Source organism: Mercenaria mercenaria, chromosome 7 (genome assembly GCF_021730395.1).
Source record: "Mercenaria mercenaria strain notata chromosome 7, MADL_Memer_1, whole genome shotgun sequence".
In the NCBI taxonomy this organism is placed as follows: domain Eukaryota; kingdom Metazoa; phylum Mollusca; class Bivalvia; order Venerida; family Veneridae; genus Mercenaria; species Mercenaria mercenaria.
This window is the reverse complement of record NC_069367.1, coordinates 54,617,128-54,638,905: the sequence shown is the minus strand read 5'-3', so window position 1 is coordinate 54,638,905 and position 21,778 is coordinate 54,617,128. Positions and strand designations below refer to the sequence as shown.

At 34.7% G+C, this 21,778-nt stretch overlaps 1 protein-coding gene across 4 annotated transcripts in view; it reads left to right on the top strand.

The window, feature by feature from the left end:
* Nucleotides 1–10,389, top strand: part of LOC123554135 (guanine nucleotide exchange factor DBS-like) — a 95,770-nt gene extending 85,381 nt beyond the window's left edge. For all 4 annotated transcript variants that reach the window (XM_053548419.1, XM_053548420.1, XM_053548417.1 and 1 more), the window contains 10 exons: nt 2,617–2,808; nt 3,342–3,530; nt 3,970–4,239; nt 4,690–4,886; nt 5,212–5,278; nt 5,955–6,070; nt 6,482–6,551; nt 7,482–7,670; nt 8,590–8,718; nt 10,150–10,389. In XM_053548419.1, coding sequence (XP_053404394.1) covers nt 2,617–2,808; nt 3,342–3,530; nt 3,970–4,239; nt 4,690–4,886; nt 5,212–5,278; nt 5,955–6,070; nt 6,482–6,551; nt 7,482–7,670; nt 8,590–8,718; nt 10,150–10,374 — 1,644 coding nt within the window. In that variant the 3' untranslated portion in view covers nt 10,375–10,389. The remainder of the gene's footprint in view (nt 1–2,616; nt 2,809–3,341; nt 3,531–3,969; nt 4,240–4,689; nt 4,887–5,211; nt 5,279–5,954; nt 6,071–6,481; nt 6,552–7,481; nt 7,671–8,589; nt 8,719–10,149) is intronic.
* Nucleotides 10,390–21,778: the final 11,389 nt, after the last annotated feature.

Here is a 21,778-nt window from a genome sequence, read left to right as displayed (position 1 = left end):
AGCGTCAGCACCCGCAAGGCGGTGCTCTTGTTTTTTTTTTCAAATTTCTCGATACCTCTGCTCCTTTGCAAGCTTTGGAACTGCGAATACTTCAAGTCATGTGACAACAGCAATTCTACAGTTTTATCTCCCTTTATCAATTCAGTAAATTAATCTATATCTAAATGGTTGAAATAATGTGAGGTAGGAGAATATATTTAAGGAAAACACATATTGTGATCTATAAAATAGGCAAGACACCTCTTTATCCAGTTATCCATGAGAGTTCAATTTAATAATATTCATTGAGGTTTCTTATACACCTGGAGACTAGCAGCTTAAATTGTAACAAAGCATGTCTAATCCACCTGTCTTAATGATAATGAATCATTAATACATGTAATATAGATTGGATTTTGATTAATGACTAATGGAATTTAAAAAAATCTTAATGATTTAAATAAGAATAATTCAGGCTACCGGAAAACACAATACACTGTGACATTTCACGCAAGGTCAAAGACGTGCTGTAGTCAAGTTGAATGTTCATTTAAACTGGAAAGTAAATGGACTATTTTGTGTACTGGTACTATTTTTGTGATGGACATTATAATATGACAATGGCTTTGGATATTTTAGGTAAAATAGTTGGTCCTTGTAGATTTTGTTGACTACCATAGTAAAAATATAAACAGTTACAATTATAATGAAATTAGAAAAAACAATGAAAATGTATACTGCTATAGAAAAAGAAGTCAGTTTAAGTAGCCCTAGTAATTTTAATGAAATGTAGTCAAATTTGTGTATAAAGATACCTTTGGCAAATAAAAAAGTAGTTTTTGTTGACAGGTGATCTCTCAATACAGGTGAATTACACTATACATGTATATGGTTAAATGGGAAGAGAAAATAGCGGACTTTGTAAGCAGGTTTTATAGTAGATGCCTGTAGGTGGTCTTTAGCATAGGGTTGACTTTATGCTTTACATAAAAAAAAGTGAAAATGTACAGAACCATAGAGAGAGTGTGAAACTTTGAACTGATGTAGAAAAGTTATAAATGTGGAAGCTGCCTTAGAAAGGGCTTTAACACATAGCCTGGCCCAAGAACAGCGTCTTAGTTTTCTTTCAGAAGTTTAATTGTCAATGAAAACTTGATTAAGCAAATTAAGTAATATAAAATCATTAAATTTCATGGGCATGAAATTTCGTGGTTTTGGTCAAAACGGCAATTTCGTGGGGATATCAATTTGTGGATTTCAAACTTCTAATATAAAATGAATGGGAATTTTATTTTTTCGTTGGGATTAAATTTCGTGGATTGACTTGACCACGAAATCCATGAAAATTAGTCCCCCACGAATATTAATGATTTCACAGTATTTCTTCAAAGTGTTGATCTCTTGGGCATATTCTTGCTAAATGGACAATACCTAGAAAAGAATGTACAGATGCATATACTGGTAATTTAAGAAGTGTCTTTTAGACAGCTGGTGCAATGTACCTCTTTAAACTGGTTACTTCAGCCTTTAAAAGAATAGCAGCCAATCAGACTCATTTATTAGCTCATCTGATTTTTTGAAAAAAAATGATGAGTTATTGTCATCATTGAGCGGTTGTCGGCGTCGGCGTCTGCGTCGGCGTTGCCTGGTTAAGTTTTATGTTTAGGTCAGCTTTTCTCCTAAACTATCAAAGCTATTGCTTTGAAACTTGTAATACTTGTTCACCATCATAAGCTGACCCTGTATAGCAAGAAACATAACTCCATCTTGCTTTTTGCAAGATTTATGGCCCCTTTTGTACTTAGAAAATATCAGATTTCTTGGTTAAGTTTTATGTTTAGGTCAACTTTTCTCCCAAACTGTCAAAGCTATTGCTTTGAAACTTGGAATACTTGTTCACCATCATAAGCTGACCCTGTACAGCAAGAAACATAACTCCATCTTGCTTTTTGCAAGATTTATTGCCCCTTTTGGACTTAGAAAATCAGTTTTCTTGGTTAAGTTTTATGTTTAGGTCAGCTTTTATCCTAAACTATCAAAGCTATTGCTTTAAAACTTGCAACACTTGTTCACCATCATAAGTTGACCCTGTACAGCAAGAAACATAACTCCATCCTGCTTTTTGCAAGATTTATGGCCCCTTTTGGACTTAGAAAATATCAGATTTCTTGGTTAAGTTTTATGTTTAGGTCAACTTTTTCTCTTAAACTATCAAAGCTATTGCTTTGAAACTTGCAACACTTGTTCACCATCATAAGCTGACCCTGTACAGCAAGCAGCGTAACTCCATCCTGATTTTTGCAATAATTATTGCCCCTTTTAGACTTAGAAAATCATTTTCTTGGTTGAGTATTATGTTTAAGTCAACTTTTCTCATAAACTATCAAAGCTATTGCTTTAAAACTTGCAACAGTTTTTCACCATCATAAGTGGACACTGTACATCAAGAAACATAACTCTATCCTGCTTTTTGCAAGAATGATGGCCCTTTTTAGACTTAGAAAATCATGGGTAGGACAATATTTCTATTACACAAAAAAAATCAGATGAGCGTCAGCACCCGCAAGGCGGTGCTCTTGTTATGACAGATGAAACTTTTGTTGACTGTGATGCCTATAAATTCTTGTCTTCTTACAGCAAGAGATAGAGCAAGGGGATAAGATGCGAGCAGACGGTGACCAATACATCATGGACGACCATTATGCTGTTGATAGTATAAGACCAAAGTGTATAGAGTTACAGAGAATGTGCGAACAATATCGACAGCTTCTGAGAAGACGGCGAGAAATATTAAACAAGTCACATGAGCTGCAAGAGAGAATTGAAAAGGTATTACCTTGTGAAATATGAAGTTTTAGCTGGTTTGTAAGAAAACTAAGAAAGCTCTTTTATTGAAGAGTTTAGTTTATGGGTTGTAGAACAAGATCTTACAAGTTAGGAGTACACCTGGACACCAGACCAGTAGTTGCACCTAAGTAAGGGCTTATGGAGAATGCATTCTGAGTCTGATGTCACTGGGTTTTAGCTTTGGGTTTTGAGTCCATAGCTCTACCTCAATTCACCGGGCTATATTCATCATTGAGATGTTATCCTCAAACACGTTGGAGGGTAAACTCAAATTTGCCGCTAACTGTATTATTTTCAGTGAAACATTCGTCATCTGTTCTCAGCAAAGTCTAAGTAATGTTAAAACTTGAACTGTTGTTAATGTTTCAGTCTGCAGTGTGTAAATTAGGATATTCCATTAATATGATATGGTTTTATCCAGACTGATATCTCATTTCATGCTTGTTATCGATTTTACGCTTTTTTAAAAACTGAATAAATAATTAAATATTTAATGACTGATTATCGTATTTCAGGCGAGTAAGTGGTGTTCTAGCGGTATGGATATGCTGACAAGTCAGATGGAGGGATGTAACACCCCTGAGAGTATCCGTAAAGCAATCGATGATATAGATAAATTTGTTGCTACTTCCAAAGATCTAAAACTGAACAATCCTAAAGAGTTCAGACAACTCTTTGACAGTGTGATCACTTCAGATACACGGGTTAGTACTGTTAATGAACAGTTTAATTTACATCAAGATATTATACATAATACTAAATACTTCAAAGGGAGTTTTTCAACACAGGATATCTTTTTAATCAAATAAGAATCTCTGCTTCCAGGAAGACATTTACACTATCAATATAACTTAAGGTATATATATATATACTTAAAGGAGTCCTACAAGTTACAGATATCTAGTCATAAATTAAAACACAACCTCTGGGTTCAGTTTGAAGAAATGCACTTCTTCAAATAAAAGGATGAACTACTAGCTTGAGACTAGGATTACATTCAAAATATGAATAAAGATTATTTACTTGAGATGAAATGTTCACATTTTTATGAAAATTAAGAAAATAATTAGATCTAGGATTTGAAATATATTGGCCATGTAAACAGATTTTGGAAGTTTTCATAATGATTATTTTGGTTTCCAGGCAACTGTTCAAAAAACATTAAAAAAGATTGAGGATGTTCAGACAATGTGTAGTAAGAGGAAAGCTGACCTGCAGTCCCAGGCTCGAGCCCAGCCAGTGCATCACCCTGCTCAGCCTGACCTGGTCACGGCATCTTCAAGAGGTCAGACAACAGTACCAGAGTATGACCTGCGTAAGAAGCAGGGTGGTCACAGGGACAGGCATCGGAAGGATAGTAAAGATACAACCAAGAAGACAGCTCCAGCCCCCTCTGTAGAAAAATCTGCAAGGGTATGGATTGTTATCATTTTCTCTATCTAACAACATGGCAGTTTTCACAACTAAGATTATGTAACGAAAAATTATCTAATTAGAACTTTAGATACATGTTTATTTGAACCTAGAGGTTTGAACCCTATAAAGTTCACTAACGGTAATTTCTTTGTATAAAGATGCCAGTATTGGGTTTATTTTGAGAAAAACCTTTAAACAGGCTGTAATAAATTTGACGAAAATAAATAAATAAAATAAATATTGCTGACGTACTGCTGTAGTCAGTGCTTCCCTAACTATTGTGATGTATTTCTTTATATTTTCTATTTTATGCCAGTCATTTTAATCATTAATTCTGTCAGTTGCTTTGTTTTGGGTATTTGACAAAACTTTCTTTTTTCATCAATAACTGTTCTTAGTTAACTTTTGAATGTAACATTAAAACCGATTGTTTGTCATTGTGAATAGATACGGGTAGATATAGGGCCACCCCAGCCTCACCTTCAGCCCCGCTCCACACATTATGGATCAACAAGCACCTGCAGCAGTATGTCAACCGCAGACAGTATGGACGGGGCGCGTAACTCTCTCGCCTCCACATCCACTACCTCTGGATCAAGTTGTGTCTCGGAACAAATGCTTGAAAGTTTACAGGAAAAAAGACAGTATGTAAATATTTTGTTTGTGTAAAGGAGAGGTACGATTTAACAGAGCATTTTAAAACTACACCTGTAACTTTGTTTAATATACTTTTAACTGCTCAAGTTAAGTCAAAGTAATCTGGTTTTCTAAAATTGAAATACGTCTCTGTTGATATCATGTGATGAATCTAGTCAGCATTTTTCCAGCTCACTTTGAGGATTATACGATGTAGATAGAGATTCTTCAGTTGTTGACTTACATGGCATTTTGAATAAGGGCTGATTTCTTTTACCAGAAAATTTACATGAGACCGAACCTTGATATTGTGTCCATATTGATGTATTTCAGACATGTGTTAAATGAGTTGATAGAGACAGAGAAGACCTATGTACAGCAGCTGCATGATATACTTAGGGTAGGGCAGACCTTTTTCTGAACTCATTATTGTAGGGAAAACCTTTTTGTTAGTGACAAAGTTGTAGAAAGATTAGATGAAATCTTTTTGTAGTCTTTTAAATATATTTCCAATATTTTTTGTAATTAAATTTCTAATCCCATTGGGATGAAGAAAATTGAGATTAAAAACAGCTTAATAATGAAAAGAAATATAAAAATCTATACTTAAGTATTGTAAAAATTGATAAATTTAAGGTTGCTTGTTTGAATACCAGCGTGAGTGGAATTTGACATTTTGTTAAAAAGGAAAATAATGTGTTAAAATTTGGTACTGTTTGGAAAGTTCAATTGATGTTAAGTAAGCACGCTAAAATTTTTATAACTTTCCTTCAATGATTCCAATGGAATGTAAACAAATCCCCCTGCACAACATATCCTCTGCCAACTTTTGCCAAGGCTTACAAAATACCTTTTAATTTTTTTAGTTCATAATTTTATGACTATTCAATTTAAAATGAAGATTCATATTAATTTGATTAAATGATATCTATATATCAATAGAAAACTAAAGTTTCAATTTAACAACTAAAGAGGGAGAGGGGTGTTGTGCACATTCATCATTTTAAACAAGCAAGATTGTGTCCTACATTCCATTATATGGTATGTGTATTTATTGGAACATTTTGTATTTTCAGGGGTATTACTGCGAGATGGATAACCGAACTATGCAACATTTAATACCAGAAGAGCTAAGCTCTAAAAAAGATATCTTGTTTGCAAACCTTGATCAAATATACAAATTTCACCATGAGTAAGTTCTTGGTTAAGATTATTGTTAGCTTCACTGGTCATGTTTTTTGGCTGTTCAGTTGGAGTGTGTTCATTGCTTTGGTACACTGAAAGAAAGCCCCTATTACTCCAGAATTCCAAATGTTTAGCAAACAAATCAAATTGTTGTCACTGTTAATAGATGTGGCCATTAAACAAAAATAAAATGTTATAATGAAAATTATTTTGGTAAAGTTTGTGCAGTTTTATAGTTACCGAGTTTTCCTGAATTGTTATGGATTTAACATGTGTCATCATTGGACATTATGTTATCAAATATATACTGATGAAATGTAAGAATTCAACTACTTGAATTTAACAGATAAGTATTTTGTAAGAAGTACTAAAATGATGTAAGAGTTTTGCATGATAAAGAAAAATGATTATTTTTCAGTGTGTTCCTCAAAGACTTACAAAGTTGTGCAGACTGTCCTACAAAACTAGGAAAATGTTTTGTCAGTAGGGTAAGTAAAAAATACTACAGAGATTTTAACTACCTCTGTAGCCAAGTTATAGAGTGCTCACTTTGAGTGCAAGAGGTCATTGGTTAGCTCCCTGGCCACTTCATACCAAAGATGTGAAAAATGGTACTTGTAGCTTCCTCGTTTGGTGCTCAGCATTAAGAGAATAGTACTAGGACTGGTCAGCCCGGTGTCAGTGTAATGTGACTGGGTGGGGTATCATGACACATGTTTAAGGCATGTGATATTCCATTAAGGCAGCACTATAAAGTTGAGCATAATATTACCTGCACTGCTACAAGTAAACATTGTCATTTATATGACTGAAAAATTGTTGAAAAAGACACTAAACCTGAAAAAACAAACACACACACGCACATACACACAGATATTTACACCAGCAAACCAAGTGCATTTTAATTCTTGATTAAAGTTAGAGCAGTATCTTAGGTCACAGCGGTTGATTGGTTGCTTTTGTTTATATGTGACATGTTCTCCTGTAAACTTTTAAGTAACGAAAAATGCATACACATTAGGCTTGTCTCACATAGTTCAATACAAAACCGCCGTTCTTTTCTGAAACAGACTGCATTTAAAGCTGTAGACATGAGTCATAAAATTGTATCCCAGCATATAGAATCTATTGAGCTGAAATGATGTAAACATGTAAACATTGATTTGTTTATGTCTTTTATAAATGTTGATAAGCTGTTTTTAATGCTGGCTTACTATTGTGAGCATGAAGCCATTTTCAGAAGGGTATTAAAATTCTAGTCATCCATGTATGTAATAAAGTGAAGAATATTTTGATTGAATACATTGTTTAACCATCCAGTGAAGTCTTATTTACCCGAAGTAAGTTTTTACAATCTTTATTAAAGGAACTGATTCAAGCCATTCATATTTTTTACATAATTTCCTGTGATTTTACAGAAAGATGAGTTTCAAATGTACAGTATATATTGTCAAAACAAGCCACGATCTGAAGAATTAAGGACCCGGATAGGGGACAGCAATCCTTTCTTCAAGGAGTGCCAGAGGAAACTAGGCCACAAACTGCCACTAGGAGCTTTTTTACTTAAACCTGTACAGAGGATCACCAAATACCAACTTTTGTTAAAGGTATGTATGGGGATTAACTTGGGGAAACATTTTTGAAGTATTATCTCTATTTTCTGGGACCTAAGGTTTTAAAACAGAGTTTTTTAGACTAGTCTTACAATTCCAGCATTGATTGGTTGATTATGAACTCACTTTGACCAATGAAAACTTGCATTTTAAAACTGGTCTCTGAGTCCAGGTTTTATGTCTCGGATACAGAACCCCAAGGTTTTAAAAAGGGGTTTAAAAATTGGGCTCAAATATAACTTTAGCCAGAACAAAGCAAGCAGTGAAATGTTTGATTTTTGTGACTGACCACAAAACTTAAAGCCCGCCCGCTTAGCTCAGTTGGGAAGAGCGTTGGTCTACGGATCCAAGGTCGCGAGTTTGATCCTCGGGCGGGGCGTATGTTCTCCGTGACTATTTGATAAACGACATTGTGTCTGAAATCATTAGTCCTCCACCTCTGATAATTCATGTGGGGAAGTTGGCAGTTACTTGCGGAGAACAGGTTTGTACTGGTACAGAATCCAGGAACACTGGTTAGGTTAACTGCCCGCCGTTACATGACTGAAATACTGTTGAAAAACGGCGTTAAACCCAAAACAAACAAACAAACAAAACTTAAGTCCAGAATTAAAGCTCATATCACATGATTGGAAGTGTCAGTGTAATTATGGCCAGAAAATAGATATGATAAGAAACAAGTTTTTTAACACGAACCTCATAAAACTTGTATTTGTAAAAATTTAATTTCTACATATTATTTGTATTAAACGGATATGTACCAATATGTTGTATTTTCTGTTTCTGTAGTTTGGAATATGCATTCATTTGCATTTAGATTCTTTAGATATCCTTACCATTTTAAACTGTTTACAGTAGAGTGAATTTTTTCACCAAACTATGATCTTTATTAACAAGACTACTTTATGATCAGGAGATGTTAAAGTATACAAAAGATGATAAGGTGTGTCAGCAACAACTAGAAGAATCGTTGAACACAATGCTAGAAGTTGTCAGAATTGTTAACAACAGCATGTATGAAGTCTCCATCGTTGGGTTTCCTGTAAGTATGAACATACTATACAGTACGTTATTGACCTTTACCCTGCTAAATTTCTATAATGGACTGGTCCGTCATTTTATTTGGGCATTATCATTTAAAGGGGTGTTTACTGAAAATTTACTGACTGAATAGCGAACAGTGCAGACCATGATCAGACTGCATGGATGTGCAGGCTGATCTTGGTCTGCACTGGTAGCAAAGGCAGAATCACTTGCTGCCAGCAGGCTAAAGGTCAATATTCATTTTCATATTCATGAAGGACTAAATTTTGTATTTGATTTAGTCCCAGTGAAGAAGTAATATTCCTAACTGTTTAATGTTCAAAAGTTGCAATCGATGAAATTTATACATGTATTCCCACAAAGTAGCAGTTTTGACCAAAGCCATACAATGTCATGCCAATTAAATGAGTTCACAGTTGTTAATATTCATGATAACTTCAAATGTTCAAGGAGTTTTAAGAAATGAAAACATGAAATCTCAAATATCTTTTCAAGCATTTTGTTTAACTGGTTTTTGGTGTAATTGACTATAAACTGACTTTTGGTATACAGTTGGCTATTGGTCCTTTGGAATCATGGAGTCCATTCAATAGATGTGTAATAGAGTTCCGCTTAAGCCGGTGCTACGTGGCATGAGAGGTGTTGCACATTTTATTACCTCTCATGAACAGACTCAAACAAACCGAGTCTGCTATTATTCAGTTTTGGTTGCATTCTATGCTTCCAAGGGATCTTTTTACAGATTTTATTGTATATCTGTATGTAAATATCACTTTTATACAAAATCCATGTTTTGTGTTTCACAGAAGCATTGCAGTTCTTTCAAATGATAAACATATTCAATATTTAGCATGAATATGTAAGTGTATCTAAAGTTATTCAAAGTTACCATCTGTACAGGCAACTACTCCAGATGAATGTTTATTTAAGATTTGGAAGAGAAAAACAATATGAGCCATGCCATGAGAAAACCAACATAGTGGGTTTTCGAACAGCATCAATCCAGACCAGCCTGCGCATCCGCAGAGTCTGGTCAGGATCCATGCTGTTCGCTTTTAAAGCCTATTGGAATTAGAGAAACTGTTAGCGAACAGCATGGATCCTGACCTAACTGTACGGATGCGCAGGCTGGTCTGAATCCATGCTGGTTGCAAACCCACTATGTTGGTTTTCTCATGGCGTGGCTTATATAGTTTTTACAGAAGACTTTCTGATTCCAGAAGCTTCCCCTTGTTTTATTTATCATGTAAAATGGTAGAAACTGTCAGTGAATAAATTTGGAGCAAGGGGGCCTCAAACTTATGACCCTTCTTTTGTAGTCTACTGCATGGACAGCAGGTAAGCTATACAGACCTATAGAGAACTTAACTTGTACTAAACTTGATAGTTAGTTACCTAATATTACTTTTCGCCTGTTTATTTGTTTCAGGGCAACCTAGCAGACCTAGGCAAGCTGTTGATGCAGGGCAGCTTCAACTGTAGCACAGAGCACAAACATGAGAAAATACGCGATATACGCTTTAAACCAATGCATAGACATATATTCTTGTACGAGAAGGCTATACTTATGTGTAAAAGAAAAGAAGATGCTCAAAATGGGGATAGAGATGTGTATAGCTTCAAAAATATGCTCAGAGTAAGTATAGTGTCTTAAAATCCATGTAGAGTAGCATCTAAGATAAATTATTCACTAAGTTAAATATAGCTTCAAAAATATGCTCAGAGTAAGTCTAGGATCTTAAAATATACACAGAGTTGAATATAGCTTCAAAATATGCTTGAGTAAGTCTTTAGTCTTAAGAGATACGCAAGTTAATTATAGGTTCAAAATACGCTGTGAGTAAGTCTAGCATCTCGAATTCGAGATGGGTCAGTTTAGATTCTTACTTGGTTTTGTTATGCTGTCTGTGTAGTAAATGTATGCCCTTTTCCTGTATCTTCGTGCCCCCTATGTATTCACCCATTTAAATCCCAAAATTAGGCAAAATACATTCAAAAATGTATATATGATATTGAAGATAAACCTTTTATCTTTATCATGCAAACTTTTTTGTTTGGATATCCTAAACAGTCATTGTGAAATCTCAAGATGTTTCCACCATGTGTGTAACCTAAGTCATGGCTGCCATTTTCCTATATCATCGTGCCACTTGTGTTATTTGGGTCGCTTATGTCATTCAAGCATGGAAATTTTCCCCTTCGATGAAATTAGGTTAGGAGAATTGGCAATGACCTTGGAATGAAACTGTCATAAGTTTTGGAAATGAAAATTTGGATATTTTAAAAATAATTGCATTGTACTTGGTTTCTTTGTAAGCAGCTACACATTTTTAATGATAGATATTTAATTAATGTGGATTAAAGTCAAACTACATGTTTTTTATGCATTTTGCCTTCTTTGTTTACGAAATACCATGTGCTTGTTATGTTAACACAATTTAGGGACGTCAGAGCTTTTGCATGAACTAGCAGCGTGTGTAAATGACAGAGGCACGTAGATATAGGAAGGCATGAAGATACAGGAATTGGGGATATATAATAAATATATATATGGTCCATTTCTTGTGTTTAAAATAGAGAAAAGTGGCTTGTATAGAGGTTGATTTTATGCTTCTATAATATCTGATAGTTGACGCTTTGGAGCAACATTTTCAGATCGAGGTCTCTGCTTAAACCAATTTACATACAATAGAGGAAAGTCCATTATGTATGAATATCTTTGGATGTTTGAAGACAGACTTTAGTCTCTTATTTTAGTTTTTCATATAGACAGATCTATTATGCATAAATCATTGAAGACAATTAGATATTCATTTAAAATGTTATTATGAATATAGGAAAATGCAGATATAGGCATGAAACTAAATAACTGACTTTAGTAATTTGCTGTCCTCTTCTTACGTCTGATAAACATTGATTTCCTTCAAGCAAAATGAATTTCAGATATACAGCAAAGCTTTATTACATACAAAAATTAATGTTTTGATCTTCTTTGGAAATAAAGATATGACTTCATATGAAATGAATACTGAAATAAAGGGAGGTAACTGACATAAAATCAGTCCATAGTTATCTACCCTGATTGTCTGAGTCCAACTAATGACAACAATGAAATATCAAACGACTCCTGTAAGTACTTACTGATATAAATAAAATCAGGGGAGATAATCAGATATAAAATAACTCCAGAACCTATGATTGGACCTGACATATTCATCAAGGAATCCAAGATTTATTGTTGCTGAAGATATTTTGCAAGTTTGTATCAAATCAAACCATAAATGAAGTCTCCATATGGCTGCAAAAGCCAAAGTAGCAAATTTGGACCTCTAAGGGGCTACAACTCTGGAACCCATGATGTGATCTGGCCAGTTTTCGAAAGAAACCATGGTATTATGCCAATACAAGTTGTGTGCAAGTTTGATTAAAGTTGATTGCAAAATGTTGTCTCTATTGTGTTCACAAGCCAAAAATGGCAAATTTTGGCCCTTTAAGGGCCCGTAACTCTCAAACCCATGATGGGATCTGGCCAGTTTCTAAAAGGAACAGAGATATTATGCCAATACAAGTTCTGTACAAGTTTTAATAAAGTTGATTGCAAAATGTGGTCTCTATCGTGTTCACAAGCCAAAAATGGCAAATTTTGGCCCTTTAAGGGGCCATAACTTTGGAACCCATGATAGGATTTGGCCAGTTTTCGAAAGGAACTGAGATATTATGCCAATACAAGTTGTGAGCAAGTTTGATTAAAGTTGATTGCAGAATGTTGTCTCTATTGTGTTCACAAGCCAAAAATAGCAAATTTTGGCCCTTTAAGTGGCCTTAATTCTGGAACCCATGATGGGATCTGGCTAGTTTTTTAAAGGAACCGAGATTTTATGCCCATACAAGTTGAGTGCAAGTTTGATTAAAATCAAATACAAAATGTGGTCTATTGTGTTCACAAGGAAATTGTGGATGGACGGACGACGGATGAAGGATGATCACAAAAGCTCAGCCTGTCACTATGTGACAGTCGAGTTAAAAAGGAAAATTTTGGAGGGGAAGGGAGGGTGCGTGCAGCTTTGGGGGTGAGCGGGTGAGGGTACAAAACATCACATGCTGATTATAAACATTGATGGTAAATTAACAAGAGCTGTCAGTTGACAGCGCGCTCGACTATTCTCAGTGCTTGATAGTATAATATAGGCTATGAGTAAAGCTTTAACATTACAATAAGCATATTCTAAGTCAAAAAGGGACCATAATTCAGTCAAAATGCTTGACAGAGTTGCCTCCTCCTTTTTACAGACTGGGGCCATGATGGTAAACAAGTATGCAAAATATGAAAGCAATATCTCAATGGACTTTGAATATATTTGGGGTGGTATGCAAACTTTAACATTACAATAAGCATATTCTAAGTCGAAAAGGGGCCATAATTCAGTCAAAATGCTTGATAGAGTGGCCTCCTCCTTTTAACAGACTGGGGTCATGATGGTAAACAAGTATGCAAAATATGAAAGCAATATCTCAATGGACTTTGAAAATATTTGGGGTGGTATGCAAACTTTAACATTTGTGTGATGCTCACGCCGATGCTGGGGCGAGTAGGATAGCTCCCCTATTCTTCGAAAGGTCAAGCTAAAAATGAAACAAGAGGGTTAATGACCCTAAAGCACACACCTGTGTACAAGGCTTCAAGTGTGTTTGTATTAAGTACAGAGTTAGGTTTCTTCTACAGTAGCCTATATTATATACATACACACTTTTGAACCTAGGGCAATAATTTGAACAATTATGGTAGACATTACAAATCTGATATAACACGCCAAATATCAAGGCTGTAGCTAATAATGATTCAGAGAAGAAAAGTGACCATGCCCTTTGGCAGCCATGTTTTTTGACAAATCGGAATAATTTGAACAATACTGGTACAGGGTCACACAAGAACCATTTTTTGTAAAATTGTTTTAAAATCGGGCTTGCAGTTTCAAACAAGAAGATTTTTAAAGTTTCCACTATATACATATAGGGAAAAGTGATCATGCTCTCTGGCGGCCATGTGTTTAGACGAATCAAAATAATTTGAACATTCTTGGTAGAGGGTTACACAAGGACCATTTGTGTAAAATTATTCTAAAATTGGTAGCAGTTTCACAAAAGAGCACCGCCTTGCGGGTGCTGACGCTCATCTGATTTTTTTTGTATAATAGCAATATTGTCCTACCCATGATTTTCTAAGTCTAAAAAGGGCCATCACTCTTGCAAAAAGCAGGATAGAGTTATGTTTCTTGATGTACAGTGTCCACTTATGATGGTGAAAAACTGTTGCAAGTTTTAAAGCAATAGCTCTGATAGTTTATGAGAAAAGTTGACTTAAACATAATATTCAACCAAGAAAATGATTTTTCTAAGTCCAAAAGGGGCAATAATTATTGCAAAAAGCAGGGTGGAGTTATGTTGCTTGCTGTACAGGGTCAGCTTATGATGGTTAACAAGAGTTGCAAGTTTTAAAGCAAAAGCTTTGATAGTTTAAGAGAAAAAGTTGACCTAAACATAAAACTTAACCAAGAAATCTCATATTTTCTAAGTCCAAAAGGGGCCATAAATCTTGCAAAAAGCAGGATGGAGTTATGTTTCTTGCTGTACAGGGTCAGCTTATGATGGTGAACAAGTGTTGCAAGTTTTAAAGGAATAGCTTAGATAGTTTAGGATAAAAGCTGACCTAAACATAAAACTTAACCAAGAAAACTGATTTTCTAAGTCCAAAAAGGGCAATAATTCTTGCAAAAAGCAAGATGGAGTTATGTTTCTTGAAGTACAGGTTCTGCTTATGATGGTGAACAAGTATTCCAAGTTTCAAAGCAAAAGCTTTGATAGTTTAGGAGAAAAGTTGGCCTAAACATAAAACTTAACCAAGAAATCTGATATTTTCTAAGTACAAAAGGGGCCATAAATCTTGCAAAAAGCAAGATGGAGTTATGTTTCTTGCTATACAGGGTCAGCTTATGATGGTGAACAAGTATTCCAAGTTTCAAAGCAATAGCTTTGATAGTTTAGGAGAAAAGCTGACCTAAACATAAAACTTAACCAGGCAACGCCGACGCAGACGCCGACGCCGACGCCGACAACCGCTCAAGTGATGACAATAACTCATCACTTTTTTTCAAAAAATCAGATGAGCTAACAAGAAGATTTTTAAAGTTTCCACTATATACATATAGGGAAAAGTGACCATGCCCTCTGGCAGCCATGTTTTTTTTGACAAATCAAAATAATTTGAACAATTTTGGTAGAGGGTCACACAAGCACCATTTGTGTAAAATTATTCTAAAATCAGGCAAGCAGGTTCTCACAAGAAGATTTTTAAGTGTCCACTATATACATATTGGGAAAAGTGACCATGCCCTCTGGCGGCAATGTTTATTGACTAATTAAAATAATTTGAACAATCTTGGTAGAGGGTCACACAAGGACCATCTGTGTAAAATTATTCTAAAATTAGGCAAGCAGTTACACACAAGAAGATTTTTAAAGTTTTCACTGTATTTATACTGGGAAAAGTGACCATGCCCTCTGGCGGCAATGTTTTTTGATGAATTGAAATAATTTGAAGAATCTTAGTGGAGGCTCACACGGCCATATGTGTAAAATTATTCAAGAATCGGGCAAGCAGTTTCATAAAGAAGATTTTTAAAGTTTTCACTATATACATATACATGACCAGATGTGGGTACACAACTTCACATGTTTATAATAAATGTACAAATATGTGGATTTTTAAACAATAAAAGGGCAATAACTGTTAAGTTATAGATCAACTTTATGCATCGAGGCATGTCTGTATTTTTTAGCTTATAACAATACTGCAGTAAACGCCGAGGATAGCGGATAAGTCATGCCTCACTAATTGTCGCTGAATTTAGTAGAGAGATCCAGACAAAACTGTTTGCTCAACCATATTATGGTGATCTAAATTCAATTTAAGTTTCATAGTTCTAGGTCATATATATGACAAGTTATGAAGAAGAAACTGCCATATTTATAGTACCCTATATAGTTAACACTAGAAACTTCTAAGGGCCATAACTCTGATGTTAATTGGGCAATCTGACCGAAACTTGACGGGCCGCATAACCTCATAGTGGTGAACATGTATAGAAGTTTTTTTGGAATATTCTCCCCACTTCCTGATAGGGCAGGAGGGATGGAGGGACAACGCCAAAAAAATTATTAAAAGGAGGTGCAGGCTATAGATCTACATGGCTGCACGTCAGAATAAAATCTGCCCCACAGGTAGGGGTTAAATAACCAAACCCTTGTTAAATGATACGAATTTACCTTATTACCTATTTCATTGTCTCGGCCCTTCAATTCATATTTAAAACTTTTTTTTTCGATTTAGCCAACCCCTTTTATGGCTTGTTCGTGGCTGCATGTGTTATGTGCACATTTTTCTTTGCAAAAAATCCAAAAACTGGTTTTGAAAAAATGACCTTTTTTCATCCTGTGTTTTTTTGAATCATGTTGACCTTCCTTACAAAGGGAAACAAAGTAATTGGGGTCCATTGCCTTTCAATAAATTTTCCCTGAAAGTGTTACGAATTAACATCGGGCAAAAAAAAATTTCAACGCTTTTCAAAGACTTGTTTGCTACTTTTAATTCTAAGAGTCGCAAATTGAACCCTGGGCCCAATTTTACTTTTTTGATAAACACAAAAAAAAATAATATTTTGAATTCCCATTGCACTTTTTCTTTGTACCAAGTTGATAAAACATACTTTTTGATCACTGGAGTGTATTTTCAAACAGCGTTTTTAAATCAAGTGAATGACTACAATAACAAAATATAGCACAGTAAAAATTTACCCCATTTGCTTTTAATTTTTTTTCCCCTCTTTCTCGAGCTTGTAAAATTTTAGGACAGAATACAAACTCTTTTGACTTTTTATTGGACTTGTTTTTCCATTATTAATAAAAAGGTTTCCCAAAATGTTCTTTGTATTGAAAAAAAAAAAAACAGATAGAGCCTAAAATTTAAAAACACACTTTTTTCATTTTTTTCAAGGAAAAAATTCTTTCCCGTTCCAAAGTTTGGTAATTTGGAAAAAAAGGATTACTCTGTTCAAGACTTTACCAAAATGTGACAAAAGTTGTTTAAAATTTTGGTCAGACAATCTCAACTTTCACAAATCGATGACTAAATATTATACAAGGGCCCAGGAGGCCGTTTTTATTGAGAATAATCATAACGGGTTTAAAAATTTTGACCTGTGATTATTTACCCTTTCCCTTTAAAAGATTGGAAAAAAAAATGGGGTTAGAGTGTAAATTCTTTTTTGTTTGCCCCTGTGCCCTAGTTTTTTAAACCCCTTGACCCAGTTTTGCTTGTCCAAAGTTCCATAAAACAATTAACTTTTAAAGGGAAGTTTGGAGCAAAACACAGTGGCTCTGTTATACGCTTTTCCTTTGATTGATCTAGGGCCTATTTTTTGCCCCACTGTCCACTTTCCAAAACCAGTCTTTTGATAAAAAACTTTTAACAAATTTTGATGCAGAGGGAAATAAAAAGTGGCCCCTAGAGTTAAAAAAGCTTTTTCTTTTATTTCCCTGGTATTTGGTTTTAACCTATACATTTTTACAAATTTCCATACTTAAAAATGTTTTTGCCCCCTAGTTACACGGGTTTTTTTTTTTTTCAACAGATGACCAAGATTCAAAATTGGGGCCAAAGATCTAAAGATAAACTTTTTAACCCAAATTTCAAAAAGATAGGTCATAAATGGGGCCTCAAAAGTAAAAAAGCTTTTCCTTGATCTGACGGGATGACCTAGTTTTCAAGCAAATGACCCAGATTAAAACTTACCAGGTAAACAAGCTATCAAATTTCATGAAGATCCAGTAAAAAAGAGTCCCTATTGCTAAACATTTTTTTTCTTTATTTGACCGGGCCCTAGTTTTGCCCCCGATGCCCCATATTAAAAACGGATTAAAGAGTTTGCCCAGAAAACATCTGATCAAATTTCACAAAGATCGGAAATTTTTGACCTACTGACCAGTTTGCCCCCCAATACCCAAATGATTCAAACTTGACCAGAATTCATCAAGGCAATCTCAGGAAGTTTAAATTTGAAAAAATCGCTTACACAAGGTTTTTCTTTGTTTAACTAGTAACCGTTTTTGTTTCCCGAGACCAATTTTTGAATAGCCCTAAATCTTATCAAGAAATTTTTTTCCCCAAATTTCATGAAGATTTTTTGAAAAAAAACCCCTGTATCGCATCCAAGGTTTTCTTATTTTACTTGGCCCTGTTTTTCACCCCAGTGATCCATTTTCAAACATTCCAAACAAAAATTTTACAAGGCAATCATTGACCAATTTCAAATACAGCCTTTGCATACAAAAAGCAAAATGTTGAAGACAGAGCCAGACAGACCCAGACATCGAGTGAACAATACTCCCCTGAGCATTGCTCGGGTAGCAAAAAACAGAATAAATTTTGTGGATTACATGTTACATCCCTTTGTAAGACAGACGTTGAAAAATTATTTACTTGACTTGTTCTCTGCTTCCAAAAAAGAATTTTGTTTTGATTTGATGTGAAAATTTAAGCATAAAAATATTAAAAAAATAAAAGATAACATACAGACTTAACGTAGAGACATATGAAAGGGCGGAAACGCTTTAAATTCCCGGGGAATGTCTCTTGCATCATACTAAAATTATCAAAAAACCAAAACAGGCAAAGCTGCCACAGAATTGTTAATTAAGAAACGTTTTAAATAAAAAAAGTGCAAAAGGAGTGAGCAATTAAAATACGAAAAAAAATTGCCAGTCCGGCCGTCCGGAATGGAAGGAATACTTGGAAAAAAATCTAAAAACGAAAAAAAATCCCCCGCTCCTGGCGGCCTTAAATCTGGAAAAAAATAGAAACCCCGCCCAATGTTTTTTCCGCCAAAGTTTAACAACATTAGATGTTTGGCAGGGCATGTCCCTGAAAAAAAATAAAATCTTAAACCCCGATTCCCATCTCACCCCAAAAAAGAAAAAATTATCTAGCAACCCCCCGCCGGAATTGAGACCATCACCCCCAAACTTTCCAACCTTCGGACAATTCCCCGGTACCCCTCGTTGGGTACGATATCTGTCTTGACAACTTTAAGGGATCTTAAGGCCTTGGAATCGCAAAAAAATTTTCTGCCTTTGTAGTCGATGAACCAACAGTTGCTGTCTAAGCGGCCTTGAAACGGGAAAAGAAAAAATCCGCTACCCAAAAAAGAAGTTAACCTGCAGCTTGACCTGAAAAAAAACCCTCCCACTGTAAGTATGGCGGAACAAACGTCATTGTAAAAGGCGGGGTTTGGACCTGAAAAAAAATAAAACCCAAACAACCCCCCAATTCCCAAAATTTTTAAAACCCTTTGGAAAAACAATTTTCAAACCCTGCCGGGCGAATTGCAGCCCAGTTAGTTACCCCACACGTCCATCTTGGGAAATTAGCACCGGAATCCTCGAGGGTACCGTTTGTAGGCTCGATCAATAGTTCGGGGTTTTGTCGGGCCCTTTGGCAGCTTAAAAAAAGCAATTTCCCATTTTTTGAAGCAGTATCTCCTCCTCACCCTTTTGGGGAAAAATGGCAAAAAAAAAAAAAGGGCCAGAAGGCCCTGAAAGCTCACCGACCTTTTGAACTCGGTGCCCCTATTTTCTGCCCCCAGTGACCGAAATTAAACCGCCCAAAGCTTTTATTGAGGTATATTCTGCCCAAGTTATTAAAATTTGGCCAAAATGTGGTGTTAAGAGTCAAATTGTGACGACAAGGGCGCGACGACGGAACAGGGCGACCAAAAAAGTCCCCTTTGAGCATTTTGTGCTCAGGGAGCTAAAAAATTCTCAACCCAACAATTTGTAAAAGGGAGCCCATCTTTCAGAAATTAAGAAAATTAACCCCTATCAATTATTTAAAATTTTAAAATTTTTTGTTACATTTCGATCAATCAAAAGTAAAGTTGGTGCTAGCTCTAAAAAAAGTTTAATTCGTACTGATTTGCCCTGTGCCCTATTTTTTTATGTTTTTAAAACCCCGGACCTTTGGCTTTTCTGATGGTTTATTAGTTATTTTAAAGAGAAAAAACTGATGCATTTAAAACCTAAAAAGTGCAGAAAACATTCAAAAACAATTTTGTGCGGGTCCTAAAATTTGGGCTTTGCATTTTGAGCAAAACCCGTCCCCTGTTTTGGCCCAAAGAAAACAAAGTTCCTACTTAATCTAAATTAACCAAATTTTCTGACATGCTTCAAGTAGATTAGGCAGAAAATGCCTCATCTATAGTGTGTTAACAAGGGTTTTTGATGATTTGATCTGTGACCAAGTTTATGTCACAGATGACCAAATTTCTCCCTTTGAAAAATTTCTTAAAAAAATTTTACGACGGTAGGCAAAAATTTTACTTTAAATTTTTTTAAAATGCAGAAAGGGCCCCTAGTTTACACCCTATGTCCAATTTCCCCCTTTGGGAAAAATTTAAACAAAGACATTTTATGCAGGGGTCAAAAACCAATTTTTTGTGCTTTGCAATTTTATGATCTTTAGCAATTTCCCCAAGTTTTAAGATAGTTTGGGGGTTTAAAACTCAATTTTTTCTACTTCACTATGCGTAACGCACACCCCTGCCAACTTAAACTCATACCTGATTAAAAAGGGGTTTTTTTTTAAGGTAAGTGAAAAACGCAGTCTAAAATTTTAAAAAATATAAGTATGGACGTTTAACTTTTTAAAGACATCCAAGTCTAGTTTTATAGGAGCAAATTTGTCCTTAAACTTCCCCAGATCTTTTTCCCATAAAGCCTATTAAGCCGTTGACGAAGCGGGATATACATGGAAAGTTATGAAAATTACGCAGTTTAGGGGGCTGATTTCGCAATTGGTTTTCCTTTTAAATATTTAACATGTTTTTTTTTTTCTTTTTATATACAAAAGTCAAAGAACACCCATATTATTTTTAAACATTACTGCCACCATTTACATAACCTTACTCCCACCTTTTTTAAAATAATCCTGACACTTTTTTTTACAAATAATTCTTTAAAAGACTTCAACTGTTTGACCTAGATTATTAATTTAACAGACTTGCTAAGTATCTAAAACAATTCTTTTTAAAAAAGATCTTAAAGATTTGACTTTTTAAAGACTTAAATTTGGTTTAGAGTTATGCAAAAAAATTTTAAAAATCATAGGGCAAGCAAGTTCCTTTTTAAAAAAGAGGAAGTTGTAGCTGGATTAGTCATAATTTTTAAAGAGGACAATTGATAAAACTAAAAAATAACAATGCTTTGGTGGGGGGAAACTGATTTGCAAAGTTTGATCTCTAAAGATACTTGTCTATACTGTATATAAGTCATATAATCCAAAATTTAAGGGGTTTCCATGTTTTGAATTTTTTCATATAGTACGTTTAAAAAAGTTACAGTTTGGGGACAAGGGAAAAATAACATTAAATCTTTACCCAAAGTTGATTTTCCCCTTTGGGGGGCTGCATTTTTTTAAATTTGTAATGGGGCCTTGTCCATATAAATTTAATAAAAAAAGTGGATGGAAAATTTGGCATGGACACAAAATAGTCTTTTTTTTGGGGCCCTAAAGTATGAATTTTTAATTTGAGACCTAACATTTGCACCAAGTAATAACTCTTTTATATTGATTATGCCCAAAAATTTATTAGTGATCCCTATATAAAAATTTAGTTTTTTTTAAAGAAAAAGGATATGTTCGTAATTTCCCCAAGCCAGCATCCAGGGTTTAAAAAAAAAAATAAGTGAAATGATTTTTAAAAATAAGTGTACAGCAAAAAAAAACTTGTACAAAATTTAAAAGACCTTGTTTATTTATGTTTGCAAATCTTTTCAGGATTGTTATATCATGTTTTACCCCTTCTTCCTTTAACCCCAATAATTTAATCATTTTCCCTTTAGGGAATTATACTTAATATACAAATAGAAAATGAAATCTTACAAAAAAATTTCAAAATTAAGTTTTTCAGAATGTAAATAAAAGTGGGCAAGAAAAAAGATACTCTGCA